Raw genomic sequence first — 25,969 nt, forward strand, 5'->3', positions numbered from 1 at the left:
TTCCATCCATTGCTTCTTGTCCTGCCTTCAGGTGCTTTGAAGGATAGGCTGACCCCTCTCTTCTTTGGGGCAGTCCCTCAAATATTGGAACCTGCTATCATGCATATCACCCCTAGTCCTTCTTTTCACTGGTGGAGAAGGAAAGACTGTCCAGTGGAACTCCTTGCCACCAGAACTTGTGGGTGCTTCATCACTGGAGGTTTTTAACAAGAGACTGGACAGTTACTTGCCGGAAACAGTCTAGGATCTCCTGCTCGAGCAGGGGGCTGGACTAGAAGACCTCCATGGTCCCTTCCAGCTCTTATTTCCAATTCTGATTATTTTTTCCAGCCCAACAGCCGGACATAAACCCAAATCCTGCCCAAGGTTTTTGAGCCATCCCTCAAACCAGGTTCCTAACCATCCATCGGGTTTGCAGTTCAAACGCCCGTTAACCCGGTTAGCTTCTGACTTGGCCTGTCTACAAAACCTGGATGGGTTTTTGCTTTTCATAAGCCATCATCCAGCTAAACCCAGGGCTTATAGCCTACGTCACAAAAGCCCCAGCCTGCAATTTTATTTATTTTATTTATTTTATATTTATTTTATTTATTTTATATTTATTTTATTTATTTTATTTATTTTAGTTATTTTAGTTATTTTAGTTATTTTAGTTATTTTAGTTATTTTAGTTATTTTAGTTATTTTAGTTATTTTAGTTATTTTAATTATTTTAGTTATTTTAGTTATTTTATTATTTATTTTAGTTATTTTAGTTATTTTATTTATTTCATTTATTTCATTTATTTTATTATTTATTTTAGTTATTTTACTTAATTTATTTTAGTTATTTTAGTTATTTTATTTATTTATTTTACTTATTCTATTTATGTTATTTATTTATTTTTATTTTATTTCATCTATCTATCTATCATCTGTCTGTCTATCTGTCTATCTGTCTATCTGTCTATCTGTCTATCTATCTATCTATCTATCTATCTATCTATCTATCTATCTATCTATCTATCTATCTATCATCTATCTATCTTGCAGCAGGATTGGGGTCCCCTTACCCCATCCCCACCCTCGCCTCAGGCGAAGATCTGGCTGACCCCCGCCTCTATTTTTGCGAGCCGGCGGCGGGGCGAGTATTGCTAAGTTTGGCAACCCGCCGCGGGCTGCGAATTGGGGCTGGCGGGGGGAGGGAGAGAGTCGTTGGTGGGGCTCCTCGAGACAATCTGCTCGGGTGGGCTAGCTAGCCGGAAAGGAAGGCTTGTGGGGGGAGATCGTCCAAAGACGCCAAGCCCACCAACCCACCCCCTTCTTCTTCCCCAGCCTGGCCGTTTTCTCGGCTCGGGGACCCATCAGCCGCTCCCTAAGCGGAGGAGGAGGAGGAGGAGGAAGGCTGCATCCACAGCCTGTTCCTTTAAGAGCCGCTCCAGCCCTTCCCTTCCTTTGCCCGAGCGAGCGAGCGAGCGAGCGCAGGGGAGGCGCGCCTGCGGAGACTTTGGCGAGGGCTGACCGGGCATCAGCAAGCGGGCACGTCTTACCAGCCGGCAAGAAAAAGCCCCCCAACTCCGCCTTTGGCTCTTGCTTCCCTCCCAGGGTCCTGGGGGGGACCCCGACTCCCCTGGGGGTTCGGGGGCGCTTCCACGCTCTCCTCACCCACCCACCCCCAGCCCAGCCCAGCCCACCCCCGGCGCACTTCAGCTGCAAGTTTCTCCCGCGGACAAGGCGAGAAGGAGCTGGCACCGGGGGGAGTGGGGGCAGAGCCTCGGCGGCACCTTCTCCCTCCCAGCGCGCACCTTGCCCGGCCGGCTGGTCCTTCTCGCAGGTGCCGGAGACGGGAGCGATGCTTCCCCAGCCGAAGGAGCCAGCTGGGCTCCGGAGCAGCCTCGGCACCAGGGGCTGCTTATCGACCAGGGAGTGAAAGGAGGAGACGCAGCGCAGAGCTCCGGATTCGGATCCTTTCCCCAGCCCCCTCCCCATCATTTTTTTCCCTTTGCCCAAGAGGAAGCCCCCGGGAGGAGAAGCCGAAATGACGAGGATCGTGTATATCTTCACCCTCATCCTGACAGGTGAGTGAGTGGTGGGCAAGGGCGCCTTTGAGCCATCCTTCCCCAGCGACCGAAAGCCTTAAAAAGGCAGGCGAAGGACTTCGACGCCCTGCTCCGAGCCAAACCTGGGCAAGCGGCGAAGTTTTCAGGGGGTGTGGGGAGGGGACAAGCCAGGTTGCAGGCGAACTCGGCCAGGTGGCGCGGGGGGGCGGGGGGGGGTTGGCAGGAGGGTCGTGGGGATGCTCTTTTGCAGAGGCCACGCTGTTGCGGCTTGGAAGAAGACCCGTGTCTAAAGCGGGGGTCTTCCTTCCCGACGCTTGGGGGGTGCGTGAGCTGCATGGATTTTTCTCCCCCCCCCTCTAGGTTAATTGGGGTCAAGTGCTTGTCAGAAGGCGCCCTGGATCTTGCCCCCCTCCCCTCCCCCCCCCGCCTTTGGATCCCCGAGGAACCAGATCCCCAGCTTGGTAGGAGAGGGGGAGAAAAAGTCGATCTGGAAGAGATCCACCGAAGGATCGCTTCTCTTTTCAACCAGCTGAACAGATTTATAGTGACACAGGATCCTAGAGTGGGGTGGGGGGCTTTCTAAGCCAAAAGCTGGTGTGTGTGTGTGCGTGCATTCACACGCCTTATATACGTGCATGTCGTGTGTTTCGACTTGGATCCCTTCAGCGTTGGAGTTCCCAATCCTAAACCCCTTTGGGTGGAAAGGGGGGGTGTTTTTCCTCTCTTTTTTAAAAAATTATTTGCTTTTAGTTCATTTTCTCTGGTTTTAAGGTAAACCTGCCCGCTTTCTGCCATCTGGGTGGCCAAACTTAGTGCCATGCGGAGCTTCCATTCTGGGCTTGTGTTGTGCCAGACAAGTTGATTTCGGATTGCTTAGGCAGGGGAGAATCTCTCTCGGTGGGAGAATTGTGTTGTCCTTTGTGTGTGTGTGTGTGTGTGTGTGTGTGTGTGTGTTTGTGTGTGTGTTTGTGTGTGTGTGTGTGTGTGTGTGTGTGTGTGAAACCTCCTTTCCCCAAACCACAACCACAGCAAAGGCTGAAAACGCCAGGCTGCCCGGGGGTCTCTGCATGGTGCACCTTCCATGGGGCTTGCCAAGGAGCAAGCGAGATGCTCCCTCTCTCGTACCTCCTTCCTTCCTGGAAAACAAAATAAAATAAAAGGTTAGAACTGCATGCATTGAATTTTTTTTTATTTTTAGAGCTTTTTTCCACTGTTTTTGTGCAGTTGCTCACACTTGCAAGAAGAGCAACCGGAGAGGGAGAAGGGGAAAGAGAAGGAAGGAAGTGGTGGAGTGGGAGATCTGGGCAGGTGTGACACCAGGGTTGTGTAAAGGAAGAAAAAAGCCTTGTGTGTGTGTGTGTGTGTGTGTGTGTGTGTGTGTGTGTGTGTGTGAAAGCAAGGGGGAATTAAAGTGGACCTTAAGCAAGCAGAGTTTTTACTAAGAGGTTTAAGAGAAGGCTGGAAGGGCGCGCTCCTACTACGGGGTGAAGCCTCTTTGCAAACGGGTCGTTTTCGAGACGTATCCAGATTATTTGCGCAAATTGTGCAGATTTTTTTGCCCCCAAGGTGTCTCAGTGGGGTTGTTGGCTTAAGAACTGACTGGACCTCTCCAATTCGGAACCAGTAATGGAACTGGCATGAAGGCCCTGGATGATGGGTTCTGGGAGGGTCACTGCAATATGGTCTCTCTCCAGAGCCAGTAATATCTTTGGAATAAAGGTGGTGGATGATGGGATTGGGGAGCCTGGGAGGGTCACTGAGATGTGGCCTCTTTCATTCTGAACTGGTAACGGAGCTGAAAGGAAGGCAGTGGATGATGGGATCTGGGAGCTTGGTATGGTTGCTGAGATGTGGCCTCTCCAATTCAGTACCAGTAACAGAGCTGGAGTGAAGGCAGTGGATGATGGGATCGAGGAGCCTGGGAGGGTCATTGCGATGTGGCCTCTCCAGTTCAGAATCAGTAATACATTTGGAATAAAGGTGGTGGATGATGGGATTGGGGAGCCTGGGAGGGTCACTGAGATGTGGCCTCGTTCATTCTGAACTGGTAACGGAGCTGGAAGGAAGGCAGTGGATGATGGGATCTGGGAGCCTGGAATGGTCTCTGAAATGTGGCCTCTCCAATTCAGGACCAATAACAAAGCTGGAAACGAAGGATGATGGGACATGGGAGCCTGAGATGGTCACTGAACATGGGCTGCATCCAGAGAAATAAAAGAGTGTTTTATTTTATTGTTGAGTTGGGGGATTCTATTGTGCTGTAAGTCAATGTTTTTTTATCCAATCATTGTGGGATTGTGGGATAGAGTCGAGATTCGAACTCGGGTTTTTCCCGGTCCAAAACCTTCTGACCAACACACACACACACACACACACACTTTGCATTGGAATTTTCCTTGGGCAGATCCCCCAAGGGTCTGCACTACCAAAGGATGAGGATCTGGCCCTGCCTTTGGGGTGACCGCACGCCAAACCTGCGAGGTAGGCCACCTCCCTCCCTAGCAGGCAGAGGAAACAACCCAGAGACGGAAGGAGGTGGCCTCTTTTTCCTTCCCTAAGAGCAGCCTGGCTGGCCTCCTTCGGCACATTAGACCCACGACTCCCGTCCCCGCTCAGCTCGGGTGGGGAGGATGGGAGGTGTAGTCCAACCCATACAGACAATCCCCGGCTTGGGAGAAAAGGGGTACTCAAATGAGAATAGCAGTAAGATGAATAAGTACAATGGACCGGGAAAGAATTCTTAATTCCCCCCTTAATTCAGTATAAATCCCCCACAAAAAAGGGTTTTTTATTGCATCGTGAATGGAAAGGGCTGGCTACTGCAGGTAGTCCTCGAGTTACGACCACAATGGGGCCCGGCCCTTCGGTCTCTAAGCGAAACATTTGTCGGGTGAGTTTTGTCCCGTTTTACAACCGCTCTTGCCGCCGTTGTTGAGGGAATCCCTGCAGTTGTTAAGTTCGTTGGACGGTTGTTAAACGAATCTTGCTTGTTGGAAGGTCTCAAAAAGGGGATAACCTGACCTCGAGATGCTGCCACCGTTGTAAATATGAATCATTCATCAGGCGCCTGGATCTGGATCATGTCCATACTGGGAGCAACTTATCCAGAGTTTCCAGAGAAGATGGCACAAGCCAGAGATTGGAGAATTACAGAGTTGGAAGGGACTTTGGAGGTCATCTAGCCCAACCCCCTGAGGATGTTTGCCTCCCCTGGCAACTTCTTGGCCTTGGCTACTCAACCGAGTCAACGCAAGCAGGGCTCCACCAATCCTCCAAAGCAGCTGAAGGCAAGAACAAGAAGCAATGGATGGAAACTAATCAAGGAGTGAAGCAACCTGGAATTAAGGAGGAATTTCCTAACAGTGAGGACAATTAACCAGTGGAACAGCCTGCCACCAGACGTTATGAATGCTCCATAACTGGAGGCTTTTTAAAGAAGAGATTGGACAACCATTTGTCCAGATTGGCATAAGGTTAGGGTTAGGATGGACTAGAAGACCTCCAAAAGGTCCCTTCCAACGTCATTATTCTATTCTTCTCCTGTTATTCTTATTTATTTATTTATTTATTTATTTATTAGATTTTTAGACCGCCCCTCTCCCAAAAAGGGACTCGGGGCGGTGTACAGTCAATATAATAAAATCAGTCATAATAATTAAATACATTTAAATACATTCTGATGGGAATAGGATGTGTGCATAAAATCTGGCGCATGAAACTGGGGATTTTTTGTGGAATTAATACGGCCTCTTCTCGAGAAAGCATGGGATGGCTGAATGTTATATTAAAATAGAGCTGGAAGGGACCTTGGAGGTCTTTTAGTCCAACCCAGGTAGGAGTCCCTCTACATTTCAGACAAATGGTTGTCCAATCTCTTCTTGAACACCTCCTTCTGGAGGGAAGCCCTTAATTGTTCTCACTGTTAGGAGTTTTCTCCTTAATTCCAGGTTTGAAGGCCACCTGCCTCTTTTCTGGCATACACCCCTCGCTTAGGTACTGACCGTCACTAAACATGCCTCTTGACTTTGGTTCAGTACCCAGAATGCCTTCCGTGTCCAAACAAATGACACATCTGGTTTTAATATCCTGTGGTTGAAGGATTTTCCTTCCAGAGGTGACCAAAACTGTGTGCAAAATTCAATTTATTTATTTTTTGGCAAAGACACTTCTGTATTATCACCATTATCTCTTCCCACATTTAGAGTTGCTACCAGGATTTGTCTTCAAAGGATGAAATAACAGAATATTCCCAAAGAGAATAAAGTCTGCTTCGTGTCCAGATGAAGATTAGAGATCTCACCACATGTTGTCCAGGCAATAAGATGGAAGCGGTTTGCTGATATGGGGTGAGGGGGGGGGAATTAGATTTTAGGAAATAAAGGGAAGAATTGCTCCATCCTTCTCAACCATCTGTCTCGTAGGACGTTTTGTGTTGATGTTGTGTGTGCGATGGGGATGACAATACAGAAATTGTGCGCAAAGTCTATTGAATCAAGCTTCCCCTGATCGAAATGTCACTGAGATTCAGGAATGTCCCCTGGTTGCCAGTGATCTCATGTCCAATCCCGTTTAGCCTTCAAGATCAGCTAGGAAAATACAGAAAAAGAAATTCTGTAGCAGCTTGGCTCAATCTGGATGACTTTAAGATGCATGGATTTCAACTCCCAGAATTCCCCAACCAGCATCCTGGCTGAGGAATTCTGGGAGTTGAAGTCCACCCATCCTAAAACTTGCATGCTGGAGAATTCTGGGAACTGAAGTCCACCCATCTTAAAGTATGCTGGCTGGGGAATTCTGGGAGTTGAAGTCCACCCATCTTAAAGTATACTGTCTGGAGAATTCTGGGAATTGAAGTCCACCCATTTTAAAGTTGCTGAGACTGACAAACCGTCTATATTTCAAGAAAGTGGTCAGCATAAGTCTTGGGTTTGACCCACAGAGATTTAAGAGCATTAAGGGAAGAGTAGAAACATGGAATGATATTTCAGGGTTGCGATTTGTCGGTGTTGTGATACAGACTCTGGCCAACGGATGGCGCCAGAGATGTTCCTATCGCTCCTTCAGGAGCTCTTAAACCTGCGATGGGTCCCGGCAGATCCAAACAGCGGCACTTAAACCGAGATGTCAGCCGGTTGGGAAGTCTGCAAAGGGAATTATAGCAGCGCAGCTCAAGGGCGCCGTTTAGAAGGGTTGGGCTGCAAAGAAGGCCTTGCGGGATCCGCTAAGCTCCACTGGGGTGGTTGACGGAGGTTTTAAGAGCATTAGGGAGCCGCATTTCATGGTTGGGAAAACGTGACCTTAGCTGAAGACTGTGGTTTGTTTCATAAGCCACCATGGTTTGCAGAGCCTATGATCAGCAGAGTTTATCACCTATCTATCTATCCACCCATCCATCCATTTACCTACATGTCTGTCTGTCTGTCTGTCCGTCCTTCCGTCCATCCATCCATCCATCCATCCATCCATCCATCCATCCATCCATCCATCCATCCATCTATCTATCTATCTATCTATCTATCTATCTATCTATCTATCTATTCACTGACCTATCTACCTATATCTACCTACCAACTATCTACCTACATGTCTACCTACCTACATCTATCTATCTATCTATCTATCTATCTATCTATCTATCTATCTATCTATCTATCATCTATCTATCTATCGTCTATCTATCTATCTATCTATCTATCTATCTATCTATCTATCTATCTATCTATCTATCTATCTATCTATCAACCCACACACCTGCCTATCTACCTACCTACCTACCCACCCACCCACCCACCCATCCATCTACCTACCTACCTACCTACTTATGTACCTACATGTCTCTCTGTCTATCTATCTATTATCCATCCACCCACACCCCTACCTACAGTACCTATATCTACCTACCTACCTACCCACCCATCCATCCATCCATCCATCCATCCATCCACCTACCTACCAACTACCTACTTATGTATCTACATGTCTGTCTGTCTATCTATCTGTCTGTCTGTCTGTCTACCTATCTATATCTACCAACCGACCTACCGACCTATCTACCTACATGTCTATGCATTTACCTACATATGTAGCTACCTATCTATCCACCCACCCACCCACCTACCTACCTATATCTACCTACCTACCTTTATATGTACCTATATGTCTATGTACCTATCAACCTACCTACCTACCTATCAACCTGCATGTCTATGTATGTACCTATGTACCTACCTAAATATGTACCTACCTACATATCTGTCCTATGTACCTACCCATCCAGCTACCTATCTATCATGCCGCCCATCAGCCCTACAAGATGACTCCTGGTAGCTAACATTTTGTCATGCATAAAGACCTCGTCCTTGACAATTGGGCCCAGCATTTCTGTTGCTAAGAGAGACCTGTGTGAAGTGAGTCTTTGCCCCATTGTTTGAAGCCCACAAGCCACAATGGGGCCCTCGTCTGCCCACTGCTGGGCCTGGATGGCCTCCTTGTTTCCTCTGTTTGCATTCTGGGAGGGGGTGAACCCAGCCAAGGCTGAGGGCTGCTTAAGGGAAGAGGAGGCAGAGGGAGACAATGATTTGGAGATAAAAGGAGCGCAGAGGGTCTCGTGAAATCCCTTCCCTGTGGCTGAACTACAGCCATCAAGCCTGGCTCTGATGCAGCGTCCTACGCCCCTTAGGCCTCTTCCCCCTTTGCCTGCTCCGCTCTGCCTTGACAATTCAATCAGGGCTGCAGATCATCCTGACAGGCCTCCCGTACTAAGCTTCGATTTATTATAGATGCCCATTTGGGGAAACGGGCAGCAGGATTCCTCCTACGGAGAGGGAGGGAGGGAGGGAGGGAGGGGATAAGAGGGAGGGTGGGTGGGATTTCCTGCCTAGCATTGTCTTTATTTATTGACCGTTCCATTTGCAAAGCTGGCCAGTCTCAATCCAAGGACCTGGGCAGCTGTACAAATGGAATGAATGAATGATGCTTCCTTTTAAGAAGTCTGTAATCCAATCAGGGAAGGAGGGAGAGAAGGAAGGAGAGAGACAGAAAGGGAGAAGGGGGGATGGGAGGGAAAGAAGGAAGGAAGGAAAGAAGGAAGGGAAGGAAGGAGACCGGAGAGAGCAGAATGGAGGAAGAGAGGGAAGAAGGGAAGGAAGGAGGAAAGGAAGGAGAGAGGGGAGAGACAGGAAGGAAGAAGGGGGGATGGGAGGGAAAGAAGGAAGGAAGGAAGGAAGGAGACTGGACAGAGCAGAATGGAGGAAGAGGGAAGAAGGGAAGAAAGGAAAGAGAGGGGAGAGACAGGGAGGGAGGCGAGGAAGGAAGGAAGGGACAGACTGGAGAGAACAGAACAGGAAGAGAGCGAAGGGAGGAAGGAGAGACGGAGGGAAGGAAGGAAGGGACAGAATGGAGAGAGCAGAACGGAGGAAGAGAGAGAAGGAGGGAAGGGAGGAGAGGGAAGAGGGAGGGAGGGAAGAAGCAGGCAGGCAGACAATTGTTGCAAATAACAGGAATTATTTTTTGAAATTGGGGAGTAGGTGGGTTTGGAGGGCTGAAACAATTCCTACCCCTTACCCCGTGCCTACCTCCGCCCACCCCTGATGGGAAGGGATGGAAGGATGTAGAGAACAATGTCCTCCCTCTGACTTCAGCTCTTCAAGGACCGTGTCTGTCACTCTTATCACCCACCTAACAGACACCTGTGATTGAGAGCCCGGACAAAATGAGCATCTTGGTGAACTCCACAGGAATCAACAGCTGGCGGAAACCCTCGCCCGCCTCCTCCCAGCTGTTGACATTCGGTCAATATTATCAAACACCAAGATGAAACATTATCGTTAGCAGATCTCAGATTGGGTCCATCTGACTAATTGTTCGATTTACAATCGTTTCCCTCAAGGCAGGGATTTATGGTCTTGGCCCCTTTAAGAGGGGTGGACTTCAACTCCCAGAATTCCCTAACCAGCATCCTGGTTGAGGAATTCCGGGGAGTTTGAAATTTGACTAGGGAATTCTGGGAGTTGAAGTCGACATGTCTTAAAGCTTGCTAGTTGGGGGATTCTGGGAGTTGAAGTCCGCATGTCTTAAAGCTTGCTAGTTGGGGGATTCTGGGAATTGAAGTCCACATGTCTTAAAGCTTGCTAGTTGGGGGATTCTGGGAGTTGAAGTCGACATGTCTTAAAGCTTGCTAGTTGGGGGATTCTGGGAATTGAAGTCCACATGTCTTAAAGCTTGCTAGTTGGGGGATTCTGGGAGTTGAAGTCCACATGTCTTAAAGCTTGCTAGTTGGGGGATTCTGGGAGTTGAAGTCCGCATGTCTTAAAGCTTGCTAGTTGGGGGATTCTGGGAGTTGAAGTCCGCATGTCTTAAAGCTTGCTAGTTGGGGGATTCTGGGAATTGAAGTCCACATGTCTTAAAGCTTGCTAGTTGGGGGATTCTGGGAGTTGAAGTCGACATGTCTTAAAGCTTGCTAGTTGGGGGATTCTGGGAATTGAAGTCCACATGTCTTAAAGCTTGCTAGTTGGGGGATTCTGGGAGTTGAAGTCCACATGTCTTAAAGCTTGCTAGTTGGGGGATTCTGGGAGTTGAAGTCCACATGTCTTAAAGCTTGCTAGTTGGGGGATTCTGGGAGTTGAAGTCCACATGTCTTAAAGCTTGCTAGTTGGGGGATTCTGGGAGTTGAAGTCCACATGTCTTAAAGCTTGCTAGTTGGGGGATTCTGGGAGTTGAAGTCCACATGTCTTAAAGCTTGCTAGTTGGGGGATTCTGGGAATTGAAGTCCACATATCTTAAAGCTGGGTAAAGAGAGAGGGACTCACTGGGCCAAAGTCACCCAGTTGCCTTTCATGGTTAAGTCATAACTAAAATTCATTTCTCATGTATAACGAAGAACTAGAATTCACCATCCCCTGGCGAATGGCCCAAAGTCACCCAGCTAGCTTTCATGGCTAAGGCAGGACTAGACCTCCCAATCTCCTGGCAATCGGCCCAAAGTCATCTAATTGACTTTCATGCTTAAGTCATAACTAGAATTCACCTGTTATGGTGAGAACTCACCATCTCCTGGTTTCCAGCCTAACCACTAAACCAAATTATTATTATTATTTAATTATCTCATCGTTCTTCCTTCTCCTTCCTAAAAGGAGGACACTCCCCCACACACACCAAATCTTCTTTGATGTTTCTTCCCAGCCCCCCACCAGACAGGGGGAAAAAAATCCTCCTTTTCCCACCACAGCTCCGGCCTCCCCAGGCAGCCCTTGGTTACCTACAATCAGCCTGGAACCATGCTATCCGTCTTTGTAAAAAACCTTAGGGGGATGCCGGTTGCAAAAGAAGCTATAAAAAAGACCTCAATTTTAGCCTTGATTAATCGAGAGCAGCTGGGCCGGGAGTGGCATTCCCTCCTCGCTCCAGGGGAAGGATGCTGCAAAATCCCCATTCCCTCTCCACTCCAGGGGAAAGGATACTGCAAAATCCCAATCCCTCCCCACTCCAGGGGAAAGGGTACTGCAAAATCCCCATTCCCTCTCCACTCCAGGGGAAAGGATACTGCAAAATCCCCATTCCCTCCCCACTCCAGGGGAAGGTTGCTGCAAAATCCCCATTCCCTCCCCACTCCAGGGGAAGGATATTGCAAAATCCCCATTCCCTCCCCACTCCAGGGGAAGGATATTGCAGAATCCCCATTCCCTCCCCACTCCAGGGGAAGGATATTACAAAATTCCCACTCCCTCACCACTCCAGGGGAAGGATACTGCAAAATCCCCATTCCCTCCCCACTCCAGGGGAAGGATATTGCAGAATCCCCATTCCCTCCCCACTCCAGGGGAAGGATATTGCAAAATCCCCATTCCCTCCCCACTCCAGGGGAAGGATACTGCAAAATCCCCATTCCCTCCCACTCCAGGGGAAGGAAACTGCAAAATTCCCATTCCCTCCCCACTCCAGGGGAAGGTTGCTGCAAAATCCCCATTCCCTCCCCACTCCAGGGGAAGGATGCTGCAAAATCCCCATTCCCTCCCCACTCCGGGGGAAGGATGCTGTAATATCCCCATTCCCTCCCCACTCCAGGGGAAGGATGCTGCAAAATCCCCATTCCCTCCTCGCTCCAGGGGAAGGATACTGCAAAATCCCCATTCCCTCCCCACTCCAGGGGAAGGATATTGCAGAATCCCCATTCCCTCCCCACTCCAGGGGAAGGATACAGCAAAATCCCCATTCCCTCCCCACTCCAGGGGGAAGGATACCGCAAAATCTCCATTCCCTTCCACTCCAGGGGAAGGATACTGCAAAATCCCCATTCCCTCCCCACTCCAGGGGGAAGGATACTGCAAAATCCCCATTCCCACTCCACTCCAGGGGAAGGATACTGCAAAGTCCCCATTCCCTCCCCACTCCAGGGGGAAGGATACTGCAAAATCCCCATTCCCTCCCCACTCCAGGGGAAGGATACTGCAAAATCCCCATTCCTTCCCCACTCCAGGGAAAGGGTACTGCAAAATCCCTATTCCCTCCCCACTCCGGGGGAAGGATGCTGTAATATCCCCATTCCCTCCCCACTCCAGGGGAAGGATGCTGCAAAATCCCCATTCCCTCCACACTCTTGGGCCAGCCAGTGGTGGAATTTGCCAGTTCTCTGAACTGCTTAAACTTTCCACTACCAATTCTCCAGAACCTGTCAGAACCTGCTGGATTTCACCCCTGTGTGTAACCCCTTTAAAAATGATATTTCTGTGTCACCAGATTCCAGAAACATACCACCATATGTGGTGGAGGTATAAGAAAGCAAGGAATTACTGTGTGAACATTCTTAATTGGTTAGAAATGATAACTGAGCAACATATTGAGTTTCAACCAGAAACATGCCTTTTAGGTATGCTGTCAGAAATTTATGCCAAAGCAAGCATATATTTAGTGTTACATATATATTAATGGCAGCAAGAATCACATATGCTAAATATTGGAAAAATGCAAACACCCTATCAGACGACGATATATTTAGGAAAATCCGGGACTGTGCTGAAATGGATAGATTAGCCTTAAAAGTTAAAGATAAAGGAGACTCGACATATCATAGGACATGGAGTAAATTGTATGAATGGATAGAGCACAAGAGGTAGAAATGAGAGGGAGGCTGATGAATGCCAATAACTGTTAGTATGGAAAATAAAAATGCTATACTGTAGAATTATGGATATAATACGGAAAAATTGTGAATAGGCTAATGTAAGTAGAAATGTAGTTAAAGCTCATTTTCTTTTCTCTTGTTTTTCCATTGGTTGTATTATTATAATTACTGTAAATATATTACTGTTATAGTTATTAGCTTGTTAAGTATGTTAAGATTTGCTATTGATTTTTCTTTGGCTTTGCTTTATTTGTAATTGTTACCCTGACATGGCACTGTCTTTTCAGAAATTGATATTTAAGAAGAAACCGTGCATTGTTTGGGCTCTTGAGTGACTTTCCAGCTCAATAAATATCAACAGAATAACGGAGTGGGAAGGGGCCTTGGAGGTCATCTAGTCCAACCCCCTGTTCAAGCAGAAGATGCTGCACCGTTTCAGCCAAACGGCTGTCCAGTCTCTTCTTAAAAGCCTCTCAGTGTTGGAGCATTCACAACTTCTGGTGGCAAGTTGTTCCACTGGTTAATTGTTTTCAACGTTAAGAAACTTCTCCTTAATTCTAGGTTGGATCTCTCTTTGATTCGTTTCCGTGCATTGCTTCTGGTTCTGCTTTGGCGAATAGGTTGAACGTAGAATAACAGAGTGGGAAGGGACCTTGGGGTCATCTAGTCCACCCCACTGCTCAAGCAGGAGACCCTCTACCATTTCAGACAAGTGGTTGTCCAACCTCTTCTTTAAAACTTTCAGTGTTGGAGCATTAACAACTTCTGGTGTCAAGCTGTTCCACTGGTTAATTGTCCTCACTGGCAGGGAATTCCTCCTTAGTTCTAGGTTGCTTCTCTCCTTGATTAGTTTCCATCCCTTGTTTGGGAGAAAGAGGAGGAGAAGGATGGGAGGAGGAGAAGGAAGAGGAGAGGAGAAGGGGAGAAGAGGGAGGGGGAGAATGGGAGGAGGAGGAGAAGGATGGGAGGAGGAAGAGGAAAAGTAAAAGGAGGAGCATGGGGGGGGAGGAGGAGGAGGAGGAGGAGGAGGAGGAGGAGGAGAGGATGGGAGGAGGAGGAGGAAGAGGAGAGGAGAAGGGGAGAAGAGGGAGGGGGAGAATGGGAGGAGGAGGAGAAGGATGGGAGGAGGAAGAGGAAAAGTAAAAGGAGCATGGGGGGAGGAGGAGGAGGAGGAGGAGGAGGAGGAGGAGGAGGAGGAGGAGGAGGAGGAGGAGGAGGAGGAAGAGAGGATGGGAGGAGGAGGAGGAAGAGGAGAGGAGAAGGGGAGAAGAGGGAGGGGGAGAATGGGAGGAGGAGGAGAAGGATGGGAGGAGGAAGAGGAAAAGTAAAAGGAGGAGCATGGGGGGAGGAGGAGGAGGAGGAGGAGGAGGAGGAGAGGATGGGAGGAGGAGGAGGAAGAGGAGGAGGTAGAGGAGAATGGGAGGAGGATGAGGAGAAGGAGAAGGATGGGATGAGAGGAGGAGCATGGAAGGAGAAGGAGGAGGAGAAGCAAAAGGAGGAGGAGGAGCATGAGAGGAGGAGGAGGAGGATGGGACGATGAGGAGAATGTAGAAAAGAATGGGAGGAGAAGGATGGGAGGATGAGGATGAGGAGGAGGAGGGGAGGAGGAGAAGGTGGAAGAGAATGGGAGGAGGAGGAGGAGGAGGAGGAGAAGGATGGGAGGAGGAAGAGGAAAAGGAGAAGCAAGAGGAGGAGGAGGATAGGACTCTCATGGATGAGAAAGCCATCAGCCCTGCAAACGGATTCCCATCTCTCCCAACGTTGATGGCCAATTCCAACCTTGCCAGATGCCGGTTGTGTAAATTTAAGGCTGAAATTGTAGATTATCTCATTAACGGTTGTAGTAAAATCGCTCAGAGAGAGCATAAACCAGGCCTCCATCGGGTTGCAAAAACTGCCCGTTGGAGTTTACGTGTAGGAAATTCAGCTTTATTGCCGGCCAACACCCCCCACCCCCACCCACCCCGGCGACCATATGCCTCTGGTTTACTTCTTTATTTTGCAAACGGAGAAGCTCGACATTAAGTGAGATTTCAAGATTCCGCTAAGCGAGGCGCTTAGAACGTTTATAATCCAGGCCTACTCGAAGAGGTTTGGACTTCAACTCCCAGAATTCCCCAGCCAGCACAGCTGGATTTTTCCTCCCCCTATGCAGGTAGTCCTTGACTTACAACCCTTCATTTAGTGTCCATTCAAAGCTAACAACGGTACTGAAAAAAAAGCACTTAGGACTGTGTTTCGCACTTACAACCGCTGTGGGGGGAAAAATCAGGCTTGACTCACTTAACAATCACCTTGTTGTGGTCATAACTCAAGGACTACACATACTGCCTGCTTTTTCTGCATTCATGTCTTGGTTTTCGGCATGTTGGAATGTGGGGTAGGCATGTTGTAACTACAAGTAATCTTTGACTTACGACCATTTGTTCCGGGCCTTTGCCCCATTTGGCCACCATTCTCGCCCCCCAGGTGTTAAGCGAATCGCCGAAGTTGTTAAACGAGTCACACTGTCGTTAAATGAATCGAGCTTTCCCCCTTGACTTCGCTTGTCAGACAGTCGTAAAAGCAGATCACGTGACTTCTGTCATAAATAGGAGTCAGTGGTCCAAGCGTCGGAATTTTGATCGCAGGGACCCGGCAACAGTCGTAAGTGTGAAGAACGGTCCTGTCGCTTTTTCCAGTGCCGTCATAACTCCACATGGTCACTAAGTGAAAACTGTTGTAAGTGGAGGATCACTGTCTTTTAAGTTTTCCAAAAAAGAAAAACGAGAAGCGATCTGTTGCTCATCTGTTCCCACTTTGTAACTGTGTAAGTCCTCGACTTATGACCATCACTGAGCCCAAAATTTCCATTGTTAAGCGAAACATTGTTCCGTGCCTTTGCCCCATTTGACGACCGTTCTCACCCCAGCATTTAAGCAAATCACCACAGTTGTTAAACAAGTCACATGGTCATTAAGTGAATCGGGCTTTCCCCCTTGAGTTTGCTCATAAGACGGTCATAAAAGAAGATCACGTGACTCGCCCTACCCCAGGGCACAGCAACCGTCGTAAATAGGAGTCAGTGGCCATCTGATTTTTGAACACCTGGCCACGGGGAATGTGGCAATGGTCGTAATTCTGAGGAACGATTGCTTTTTTCGGTGCCGTCGTAACTCAAGGACCACTTCCTTTCAAGTTTTCCGAAAAAGAAAATCACGAAGCCATCTTTTGCCCATCTCTTCCCACTTTGTAACTACAGCTAGTCCTCGACTTATGACCATCACTGAGCCCAAAATTTCCGGTTGTAAAAGCAGACGATGTGAACCTCCCGGGGCACAGCAACCGTTGTAAATCAGAATCAGTTGCCCACTGAATTTTGATCACAGGGACACGGCAACGGTTGTAAGTGTGAGGAACGCTCCTAAGCCGTTTTTTTTTTCAGTGCCGCTGTAATGCCGAACAGTCGCTAAGTGAAGTGTTGTAAGTGGAGGACTACCGTCTGGAGTTTTCCCCAAAAGAAAAACTGAGAAGCCATCGTTTGACCATCTCTTCCCCCTTTCAAGCTGAACGCACAAAATTTGTGCACAAATATATATATATCCGTCTTATCTATTTGCCAAGGCGTCCTATTTTTTAAAATCTCTAATTTAATAACAAAAGAAAAACGGAGGGAGCAATATTTTCATTTACAAGATGCTCGGAACGCCGCTACCTGCCTTGCATTTCCTCTCTTTTCTAATTCTTTTATTCGGAGAAAATGCAGCTTAAAATATGCACTTATTTAACTTCTCTTTTTTTCCTCCTCCTGCTTATTTCTATTTGTTCTTGTCCGAGATGTATTTTTAATTTACATACTTAATGCAAAAGCGACTTGCCTTTTTTTTTAATCTCAGAAGAGAGGAAAGAAAAGAATATCGAGTGGAAACGCACGTAGGGCCTGTTTACAATACAGTACAATACAATAGTAGAGTTGGAAGGGACCTTGGAGGTCTTCTAGTCCAACCCCCTACTTAGGCAGGAAACCCTACACCACCTCAGACAGATGGCTATCCAACCTCTTCTTAAAGACTTCCAGTGTTGGAGCAAACACAACTTCTGGAGGCAAATTCTGTTCCACTGGTTAATTGTTCTCACTGTTAGGAAATTGCTCTTCAGTTCTAGGTTGCTTCTCTCCTTGATTAGTTTCCACCCATTGCTTCTTGATCTACCCTCAGGTACCTTGGAAAATAGTTTGACACCCTCTTCTTTGTGGCAACCTCTGAGATATTGGAAGACTGCTATCATGTCTCCCCTAGTCCTTCTTTCTCTTAAGCTAAACATACCCAGTTCCTGCAACCGTTCTTCATATGTTTTAGTCTCCAGTCCCCTAATCCTCTTTGCTGCTCTTCTCTGCACTCGTTCCAGAGTCTCAATATCTGTTTTATAATATGGGGACTAAAACTGAATGCCGTATCCCAAGTGTGGCCTTACCAAGGCATTGTAAAGTGGCATTAACCCTTCACGGGATCTTGATTCTATCCCTCTGTTGATGCAGCCTAGAACTGTGTTGGCTTTTTTGGCAGCTGCTGCATACCTTGCTTTTTATGTCAATGGTTGTAGCATACCTTACCCCCGACAAATTGTGTCTTCACAACACAACCATGGGCTAGAGACATTACGTGATCCTCGATCTATGACCACAACGGGGGCCAACATTCCCGTTGCTAAGTGAGGCAATTGGTTATGGGAGTTTTGCCCCTTTTTATTTATTTATTTATGTATTTAATCAGACTTATTAGTCGCCCCCTCTCCCCACAGGGACTCGGGGCGACGTACACAAGCAACTGTCTACGGACTACAAAGGAGGAGGTAAAAATAAATAAATACAATAATCAGGGAAGTTAAAACCCCAATAAGAATAAAAGTTTGCCCCTTTCTTGCCGCAGTGCAGTTCTTAAGCGAGTCACGGCAGTTGATAATTGTTGTAAGTCGAGGACTACCTGTATACTCATATCAGAGCCCTGGTGAGAAATACATTTCTAAATTAGATTTGCTTTCTTTATCAATACCAAAATATGGAGGAAGGGAAGGAATATTCCAGAAGACAAAAGCTCCCTCTAAGCCTCTAGATATCTACAGGTGGTCCTTGATTTACATACATTTGTTTAGCGACGGTCCCGAGTTATAACGTCGTTGAAAAAAGTTGGCAGAAAATCAACTTGGCATAATGTGGGGTCCAGATTCTTATTTTAATGCAAAAGGGTCTTAAAACCATCCTCTTTTAATGACCCCCTTGCGGGGTGGAGTTCGGGCAACTGAAATGAAGCTGAGTGTTTATGGCCAGATGCCCTTCCTGTCGCCGATGAGGAGGTTTTTTTTTTTTTCCAGCAGATATATTCACATTGTGCCCGGAAGGGCCTTAAAAGGAAGGTATAAAATTGAAACCAGAGGATTTTCGGATAGGACGACAGGAGGAGGAACTTAGAAAAGAATCTGGAACTTGGTCTTTGGATGGGCTGACTGCAGGCAGAATTCCTGATCGAAAGACTTGTGGACTTCAACTCCCAGAATTCCCCAGCTTTGCTGGCTGGGGAATTCTGGGAGTTGAAGTCCACAAGTCTTAAAGTTGCCAAGTTTGGACACCCCTGCTATATGGTCTCTGAGCCTGGTTGGTTTCTTGCAGACGTTTCATGACCCAACTAAGGGACATCATCAGTGCTAGAAGGGAGTGAGGTTTTCGCCCTATTTGTATACATATGACTTACCCTCTCAGTGTTGGTGGGAATGTCCTTGGCACAGTAGTTCCTTGATTGGGACATTGTTTTCTGCTTGATTGTTTGTCTGGTATCAATCCTCGCTTATCTGTATTCATATTGCTGGCTATAAGGTATGTGGTTTTTTTACCCTTTCGATTGTCTCTTCTGAATGGTATGTAGACATTATTTATTCCATAAGTGCAAAGAGGAGATGCTAATTTTGCACAGACATTTGCACCTGAAGTTTTCTGACCCTATGGAAAGCTATGAGCAACCAGTTTTTTCTGGGAGTTGAAGTCCACACATCTTAAAACTTGATGGCTGAGGAATTCTGGGAGTTGAAGTCCACACATCTTAAAACTTACTGGCTGATGAATTCTGGGAGTTGAAGTCCAAGCTTGCTGATTGGGGAATTCTGGGAGCTGAAGTCCACACATCTTAAAACTTGGTGGCTGAGGAATTCTGGGAGTTGAAGTCCAATTTTACTGATTGGGGAATTCTGGGAGTTGAAGTCCACACATCTTAAAACTTAGTGGCTGAGGAATCCTGGGAGTTGAAGTCCAATTTTACTGATTGGGGAATTCTGGGAGTTGAAGTCCACACATCTTAAAACTTACTGGCTGATGAATTCTGGGAGTTGAAGTCCAATTTTACTGATTGGGGAATTCTGGGAGCTGAAGTCCACACATCTTAAAACTTGGTGGCTGAGGAATTCTGGGAGTTGAAGTCCAATTTTACTGATTGGGGAATTCTGGGAGTTGAAGTCCACACATCTTAAAACTTAGTGGCTGAGGAATCCTGGGAGTTGAAGTCCAATTTTACTGATTGGGGAATTCTGGGAGTTGAAGTCCACACATCTTAAAACTTGGTGGCTGAGGAATTCTGGGAGTTGAAGTCCAATTTTACTGATTGGGGAATTCTGGGAGTTGAAGTCCACACATCTTAAAACTTAGTGGCTGAGGAATCCTGGGAGTTGAAGTCCAATTTTACTGATTGGGGAATTCTGGGAGTTGAAGTCCACACATCTTAAAACTTGGTGGCTGAGGAATCCTGGGAGTTGAAGTCCACCTACCTTAAATTAGCCAAGGTTGAGAAACACTGGCATAGCTGTTCCCTGTCGATCTCACAACAATCCCTGTTGTAGATCCCCCTGCCAGATCCTCCTATGAGATCCCGTCAGCAATTTCCAAGGGTTTTTGGTGCCCTCCTTTCGTTCTTTCTTCCCCCCCCCCCCACCTTCATCCCTCATTTGCCAGGTGTTTTCATAGTTGTTATAGCTTTCTTTGAAATAGCCCCGTTATAGCAGGAGAAGGCGTTTTGTGGGTTTTAACACTGTCGCCAATTGTGTTTATTAATGTGCGTCATTGTTCTTCCTGTTTGTTGGGCCTCTGTTTTCCAATTTTTGCGGAGCCTTGTAATTAGCCCAAAGGGGGCTGGTTATTGTGCAGATGAGAAATAATAATAATATCAGTGGTAATTTAAATAATATAAGCCTGAATTTATTAGAGGCTTAGTCCATTGAGACACCGGGTTTCTGGAAAATAATTTCTACGAATTTCTAACACAATTAAAATAGAGATTATTTCCATTCTCTCTCTCTCTTTTCCCCCCCCCACTTCTTTTTTTCCTTTTCCTTTTCCTTCTTTCCTTCTTTCCTCTGTTTTTCTTCCTTCTTTTCTGTTTCTTTCTCTTTCTATCTTATTTTCTCTTTCTCTCTTTTTTGTCCTTTTTATCTTTTACTTGTCTCTCTCCACTCTCTTTTTCTTTCTTTCTTTTTACGTCTCTCTTTCTCTTCCTTTCACAGTTTAGTTTTGTTTCTCTTTCTTTCCCTTTCTTTCTCTCTGTTGTCATTCCTCTTTCTCTTTTACTATCTCTCCTTTCTTTCTTTCTTTCTTTCCTTCTTTCTTTCCTTCTCTCCTTCTTCTTTCTCTCTCCTTTTCTTCCTTCCTTTCTGTTTCTTTTTCTTTCTTTCTTTATCTTTCTACCCATTTTTCTCTTTCTCTCTTTTTTGTCCTTCCTTTTTCTCTTTTACTTTCTCTCCCTTCTCTTTTTCTTTCTCTTTACTTCCCTCTTTCTCTTCCTTTCTAGGTTTCTTTTTCTTTCTCTCTCTTTCTCTTTCTTTCTCTCTTTCTGTTGTTATTCCTCTTTCTCTTATACTATCTCTCCTTTCTTTCTTTTTTTCCTTCCTTCCTTCCTTCCTTCCTTCCTTCCTTCCTTCTTTCCTCCCTCCTTTTGTCAGTGGTGTTGTAACTTTGGACAGTTACTAAACAAATGGTTGTAAGCAGCAGTAGGTTTCACTGTTTCACATCTTGTTACCACCCCGGTTCGCCCCGCACGCGCCCCCTCACTTCCCCTTCCACACACGTGTTTTGCTCACATGCCTGCCTTCCACACATGCACCCAGCCTCAAAAATGTGCCTAAATAGGACAGCATAGAGCTGGGACGTGTCCACTGATGAGTTCCACTACTGATTCGGGCGAACCAGTCCGAACCGGCTGAATGCCTCCTCTGGTTGCAAGTCAAGGACTTCCTTCCTTCCTTCTTTCTTTCCTTCCTCTCTCCCTTCTTCCTCCCTTCCTTTCTTTCCTTCCTTCTTAAGATCTTCCTTCCATCCATCCATCCATCCCTCCCTCCATTCAGTTGTTAGCCTTTGGGGGAGTTTTCTGAAGTCCAGGCAGCCTCCCCAGGCCTTTGGCAGGAGGTTTGATTGAAGAGAGGGAGGGAAGGAAGGGAGGAAGGAAAAAGAGGGAGGGAGGGAGGGAGGAAGAAGAGAGAGATGGGGGAGAGGGAGGGAAGGAAGGAAGGAAGGAAGGAAGGAAGGAAAAAGAGGGATGGTGGGAGGAAGGAAATACAGAGAGATGGGAGAGAGGGAGGGAAGGAAGGGAGGAAGGAAAAGGGAGGGAGGGAGGAAGAAGAGAGAGATGGGGGGAAGGAGGGAAGGAAAAAAGAAAAGAAAAAGAGGAAGGAAGGAAGGAAGGAAGGGAGATGGGATAGAGGGATGGAAGCAATGAAGAAGAGGGGAGGGAGGGAAGGAAGGAAGGAAAAAGGGAGAAAGGAAGGAAGAAGAGAGATGGGAGAGAGGGAGGGAAGGAAGGAAGAAGAGAGAGATGGGAGGGAGGGAAGGAAGGAAGGAAAGAAAAAGGAGGAAGTAAGGAAAAAGAGAAAGGAAGGAAGGAAAAAGAGGGAAGCAAGGAGAGGGAGAGAATGCATTGGGCAATGTGGTATGTAGTCCTTCCTTCCACTCTTTTCCTTCTTCCTTCCTTCCTTCCTTCCTTCCTTCCTTCATCCTTTCCTTCCACCACCCACCCACCCATCCTACCCCCTCCCTCATCCTTTCTTCCCTCCCACTCATTTTTTCCTTTCCTCTTTCCCTTCTTTTCTTCCTCTCTCTCTTCCTTCCTTCCTTCCCTCCCTCCTTCCTTCCCTCCATCTATTCATCCATCCTTTCTACTCTCCCCTCCCTCTCCATTCCTTCCTTCCTCCCTTTCTTTCTCCCACTCCTTTCTTTCTTCCCTTTCACCACTCCTTCCTTCCCTCCCTCGATCCCTCCATCCTTTCTACCTCCCTCTCCATTCCTCTCTTCCTCTCTGCCACACCTTTCTTCCTTCCCCACTCTTCACTTTCCTTCCTTCTCCTCCCTCCCTCCCTCCTGTTATTGGGGGGTGGGGGAGCAGGAGTAGCTTCCCATCCAGCCAAGAGTTCCGGGAGACTCCAAACTCCATCCGTCCTTCGGGAGGACTACGATGAAGCCCCTTGCCTTGTCCTCTGACATATGAATGGGAGGACGGAGGGGAAGACCTCCCCCCACTACAAATCACTCCAGCTTTCACCTCCAGCTTAAGGGAGCAGATCTATCTTCCCCAGCCATTGATGGGCCCTGACCCCAGAGCTCCACATTGGAGGGGGGGTAGGTTATTGCTAGAGCATTCAGGCCTCTTCAAAGCTCCCCCCCTCCTCCAATTAAAAGGGGGAAGTCAGGGATCCCCTCCACCATCAAACTGCTCCATTCCAGGGGGAAGGGGGGATGAGGAAGAGGGGGAAGCTAATTTATGAAACCTTCCCCCACCCCCATCAAATCCACCTTTCTCGGGCTGCTGAATTCGCCTCCCCTTCTCTCCATAGCCCCCTCCCCGAGTTTTGCTTCCATTGGGTGGGCTCAGAGCAGACTCCTTCCCTCTTCTCTTATGACCTTGGCTCCACTATAAAATTAATTTAAGATGGGGAGGGGGAGGGGGAGAAGAGAAGGGGAGGCCCTGGCGGGGAAAAGAAGAGAAAGCAATAATAATAATAATAATAATAATAATAATAATAATAATAATAATAATAATAATAATAATAATAATAATAATAATACCTGACTTGAACATTCTGACTCTACAAAAAAACGCCCTACTTGGAAAAACTTATATCCTCCGATGTTACCTTAACAGCTCCTAGGCCCTTGGTTAGGACTTGAGCTGTTAGGCTACCAACGAGCCCCAAAGACTGTGAATCTCACCAAAGATTAACAACAACAACAACAACAACAATAATAATAATAATAATAATAATAATAATAGCAAACCCTCAGCCGTTTTCCCCAGCCTTTTCATTAACGATGTTGTTCTTGTATAACATTCGCAGGCCCCGCAGTTTCTCAGCTTCGGTGGAAATGCTGTGCTCCCCCTCCCCGAATGATTTTCTGGCCTGCATTCCTCCACGGAGACCCTCCCCCAGGACTAGAAAGGTTCTCAAAAGGCCAAGGACCTCGGAGAGGAGAAGAGGGGAAAGGGGAGAGAAGGAAGAAAGAGGAAAGGAGAGGAAGGAGGGTAGGGATAGAAAGAGAAGGAGAGAGGGTAGAAGGAGGAAGAGGAAGAGAGGAGAAGAGGGGAAAGGGGAGAGAAGGAAGAAAGAGGAAAGGAGGGAAAGGATAGAAAGAGAAGGAGAGAGGGTAGGAGGAGGAAGAGGAGGAGAGGAGAAGAGGGGAAAGGAGAGAGAAGGAAGAAAGAGGAAAAGAGGGAAAGGATAGAAAGAGAAGGAGAGAGGGTAGGAGGAGGAAGAGGAGGAGAGGAGAAGAGGGGAAAGGAGAAAGAAGGAAGAAAGAGGAAAAGAGAGGAAGGAGGGAAGGGATAGAACGAGAAAGAGAGAGGGTAGGAAGGGGAAGATGAGGAGAAGAGAGGGAAGGAAGAAAGAGGAAAGAAAGAGGAAGAAAGAGGAAGGAGGGAAGGGATAGAAAGATATGGAGAGCGGGTAGGAAGTAAAAGAGGAAGAGAAGGGGAGAAGAGAGGAAAGGGGAGAGAAGGAAGAAAGAGGAAAAAAGAGGAAGGGATAGAAAAAGAAGGAGAGAGGAGTTTAGGAATTTAGGAAAAACGTGGGCTGTGCGGAAGCAGATAGGCTCACCCTTGAACTAAAAAAAATAAAGGGGAATCAGAATATTTTGAAGTTTGGAACACATTTTATTATTGGTATAAGACGAAGACTGGAACAAACTGTAAATCATGTGATTGGATAGAAGGATAGATAATGCATTAAGTAGGCTAACAATTACTGGATGAGATTATCCGTATCTCATGCGATTGGATGGTCACAACGACTTTGCGGTGCTGCACTGTTTTTTTACATGTAAAAACAATGAAAATAGATTTTAAAAAAGAAAGCCCCGGAGAGAAATTTGGCTAAGAAAGAGAAGTTCTAAGTCCAGAAAAGACAGGCAGACATTCAACAGGAGCTCAGCTTCTGTTTTCCTCCTCTGGGTCATCAGCTCAGCTCAGGGCCTTCTTCCAAGCCCCCCACCCAAAAGGTCTTTCTCCCCCCACCACACACCCCTTCCCAACGTTTGGACCTCCAGCAGAAGGTCTCCATAAACACCCACCGCAAACGTCATGAGAATACGGTAGAAACGTCTGTGTCTTCAGGAAGGGCCAATTCTGCAAAAGAGACGAGAGGGCAAAAGTCACGCCTTTCTCAGGTCGCCTTCAATCCCTGTTGGGAAACGCTCGGCTCCTGGAATGGGCTTGGCTCGGGCATGGGGGTGGGCTCCTTCCTTGCCATGCTCAAGGAGAGGCATGGGGAAAGGGTGAGGGGCAGCCTGAGAAATTGTGGGGCAGGGGCTGAGGCTCCGATGCACGAAGATCCAAAGGCAGTGTTGCCCAGCCTTGATGGCTTTAAGATGGGTGGGTTTGAACTCCCAGGATTCCCCCAGTCAGCCGTGGTAGAAGAGTGTGGGGTTTGCAGAGAGGAGGGGGGGGGAGGAAGACTGTGGGGTCCCTGATGCTCTCTGAGCTTAGTTGCTTTCTTGCAGACGTTTCATGACCCAACTAGGTAACATCATCAGTACTAGAAGGGAGTGAGGTTTAAGGGGAGGAGGGGGGAAGGAGAGGGAAAGCAGCAGGAGGAGGAGGAGGACTTGATGCTCTGTGAGCTTGGTGGTTTTCTTGCAGACTTTTTATGACCCAACTAGGTAACATCATCAGTACTAGAAGGGAGTGGAGTTTATGGGAAGGAGGAGGAGCGGAAAGGAGGGGGAAAGGAGGAGGAAGAGGAGGACTGTGGGGTCCTTGGTGCTCTCTGAGCTTGGTGGTTTTCTTGCAGACGTTTCTTGACCCAGCTAGGTAACATCATCAGTGCTAGATGGGAGTGGGGTTTGCAGAGAATAGTAATAGTGGGAGGAGGAGGAGGAGGAGGAGGAGGTGATGGAGGACGACTGTGGGGTCCTTGTTGCTCTCTGAACTTCCTTGTTTTCTTGCAGACCTTTCATTACCCATCTAGGTAACATCATCAGTGCTAAAAAGGTGTGAGGTTTACGGATAGGAGGAGGAGGAGATGGCGTTCTCTGAGCTAGGTAGTTTCCTTGCAGACATTTCATTACCAAACCAGGCAACCTCATCAGCGCCAGAAAGGAGTGGGCGGGGTTTTCTGAAGTAGCGGGGGAGGGGAGCCCATGGTCCACCTACCTGAAATCTCTCTTCCCAGCTAAGCTTCAACGATCCAACTTCCAACCACCCCAGAAGACCTTCGAGCACAGGGATCTTGGCCATCAGGACTAATGCCCCCAACTTCCCTTCCTCGCCTTTTGGGAAGGGAGCCCGTCAGGAAATTCTTTTACTACCGATTA

General features: G+C 47.4%; 1 protein-coding gene across 1 annotated transcript in view; it reads left to right on the forward strand.

Annotated features, from left to right (window-relative positions):
* Positions 1–2,017: 2,017 nt before the first annotated feature.
* GFRA4 (GDNF family receptor alpha 4) overlaps positions 2,018–25,969 on the forward strand; it is a gene marked incomplete at both ends in the record, with an annotated part of 90,888 nt that continues 66,936 nt past the window's right edge. The window contains one exon of the mRNA XM_081960310.1: positions 2,018–2,057. Within this exon, the coding sequence (XP_081816436.1) occupies positions 2,018–2,057 (40 nt within the window). The remainder of the gene's footprint in view (positions 2,058–25,969) is intronic.

The sequence above is a fragment of the Natrix helvetica genome (genome assembly GCF_964273705.1).
Source record: "Natrix helvetica genome assembly, chromosome: 7".
NCBI classification, from domain to species: domain Eukaryota; kingdom Metazoa; phylum Chordata; class Lepidosauria; order Squamata; family Natricidae; genus Natrix; species Natrix helvetica.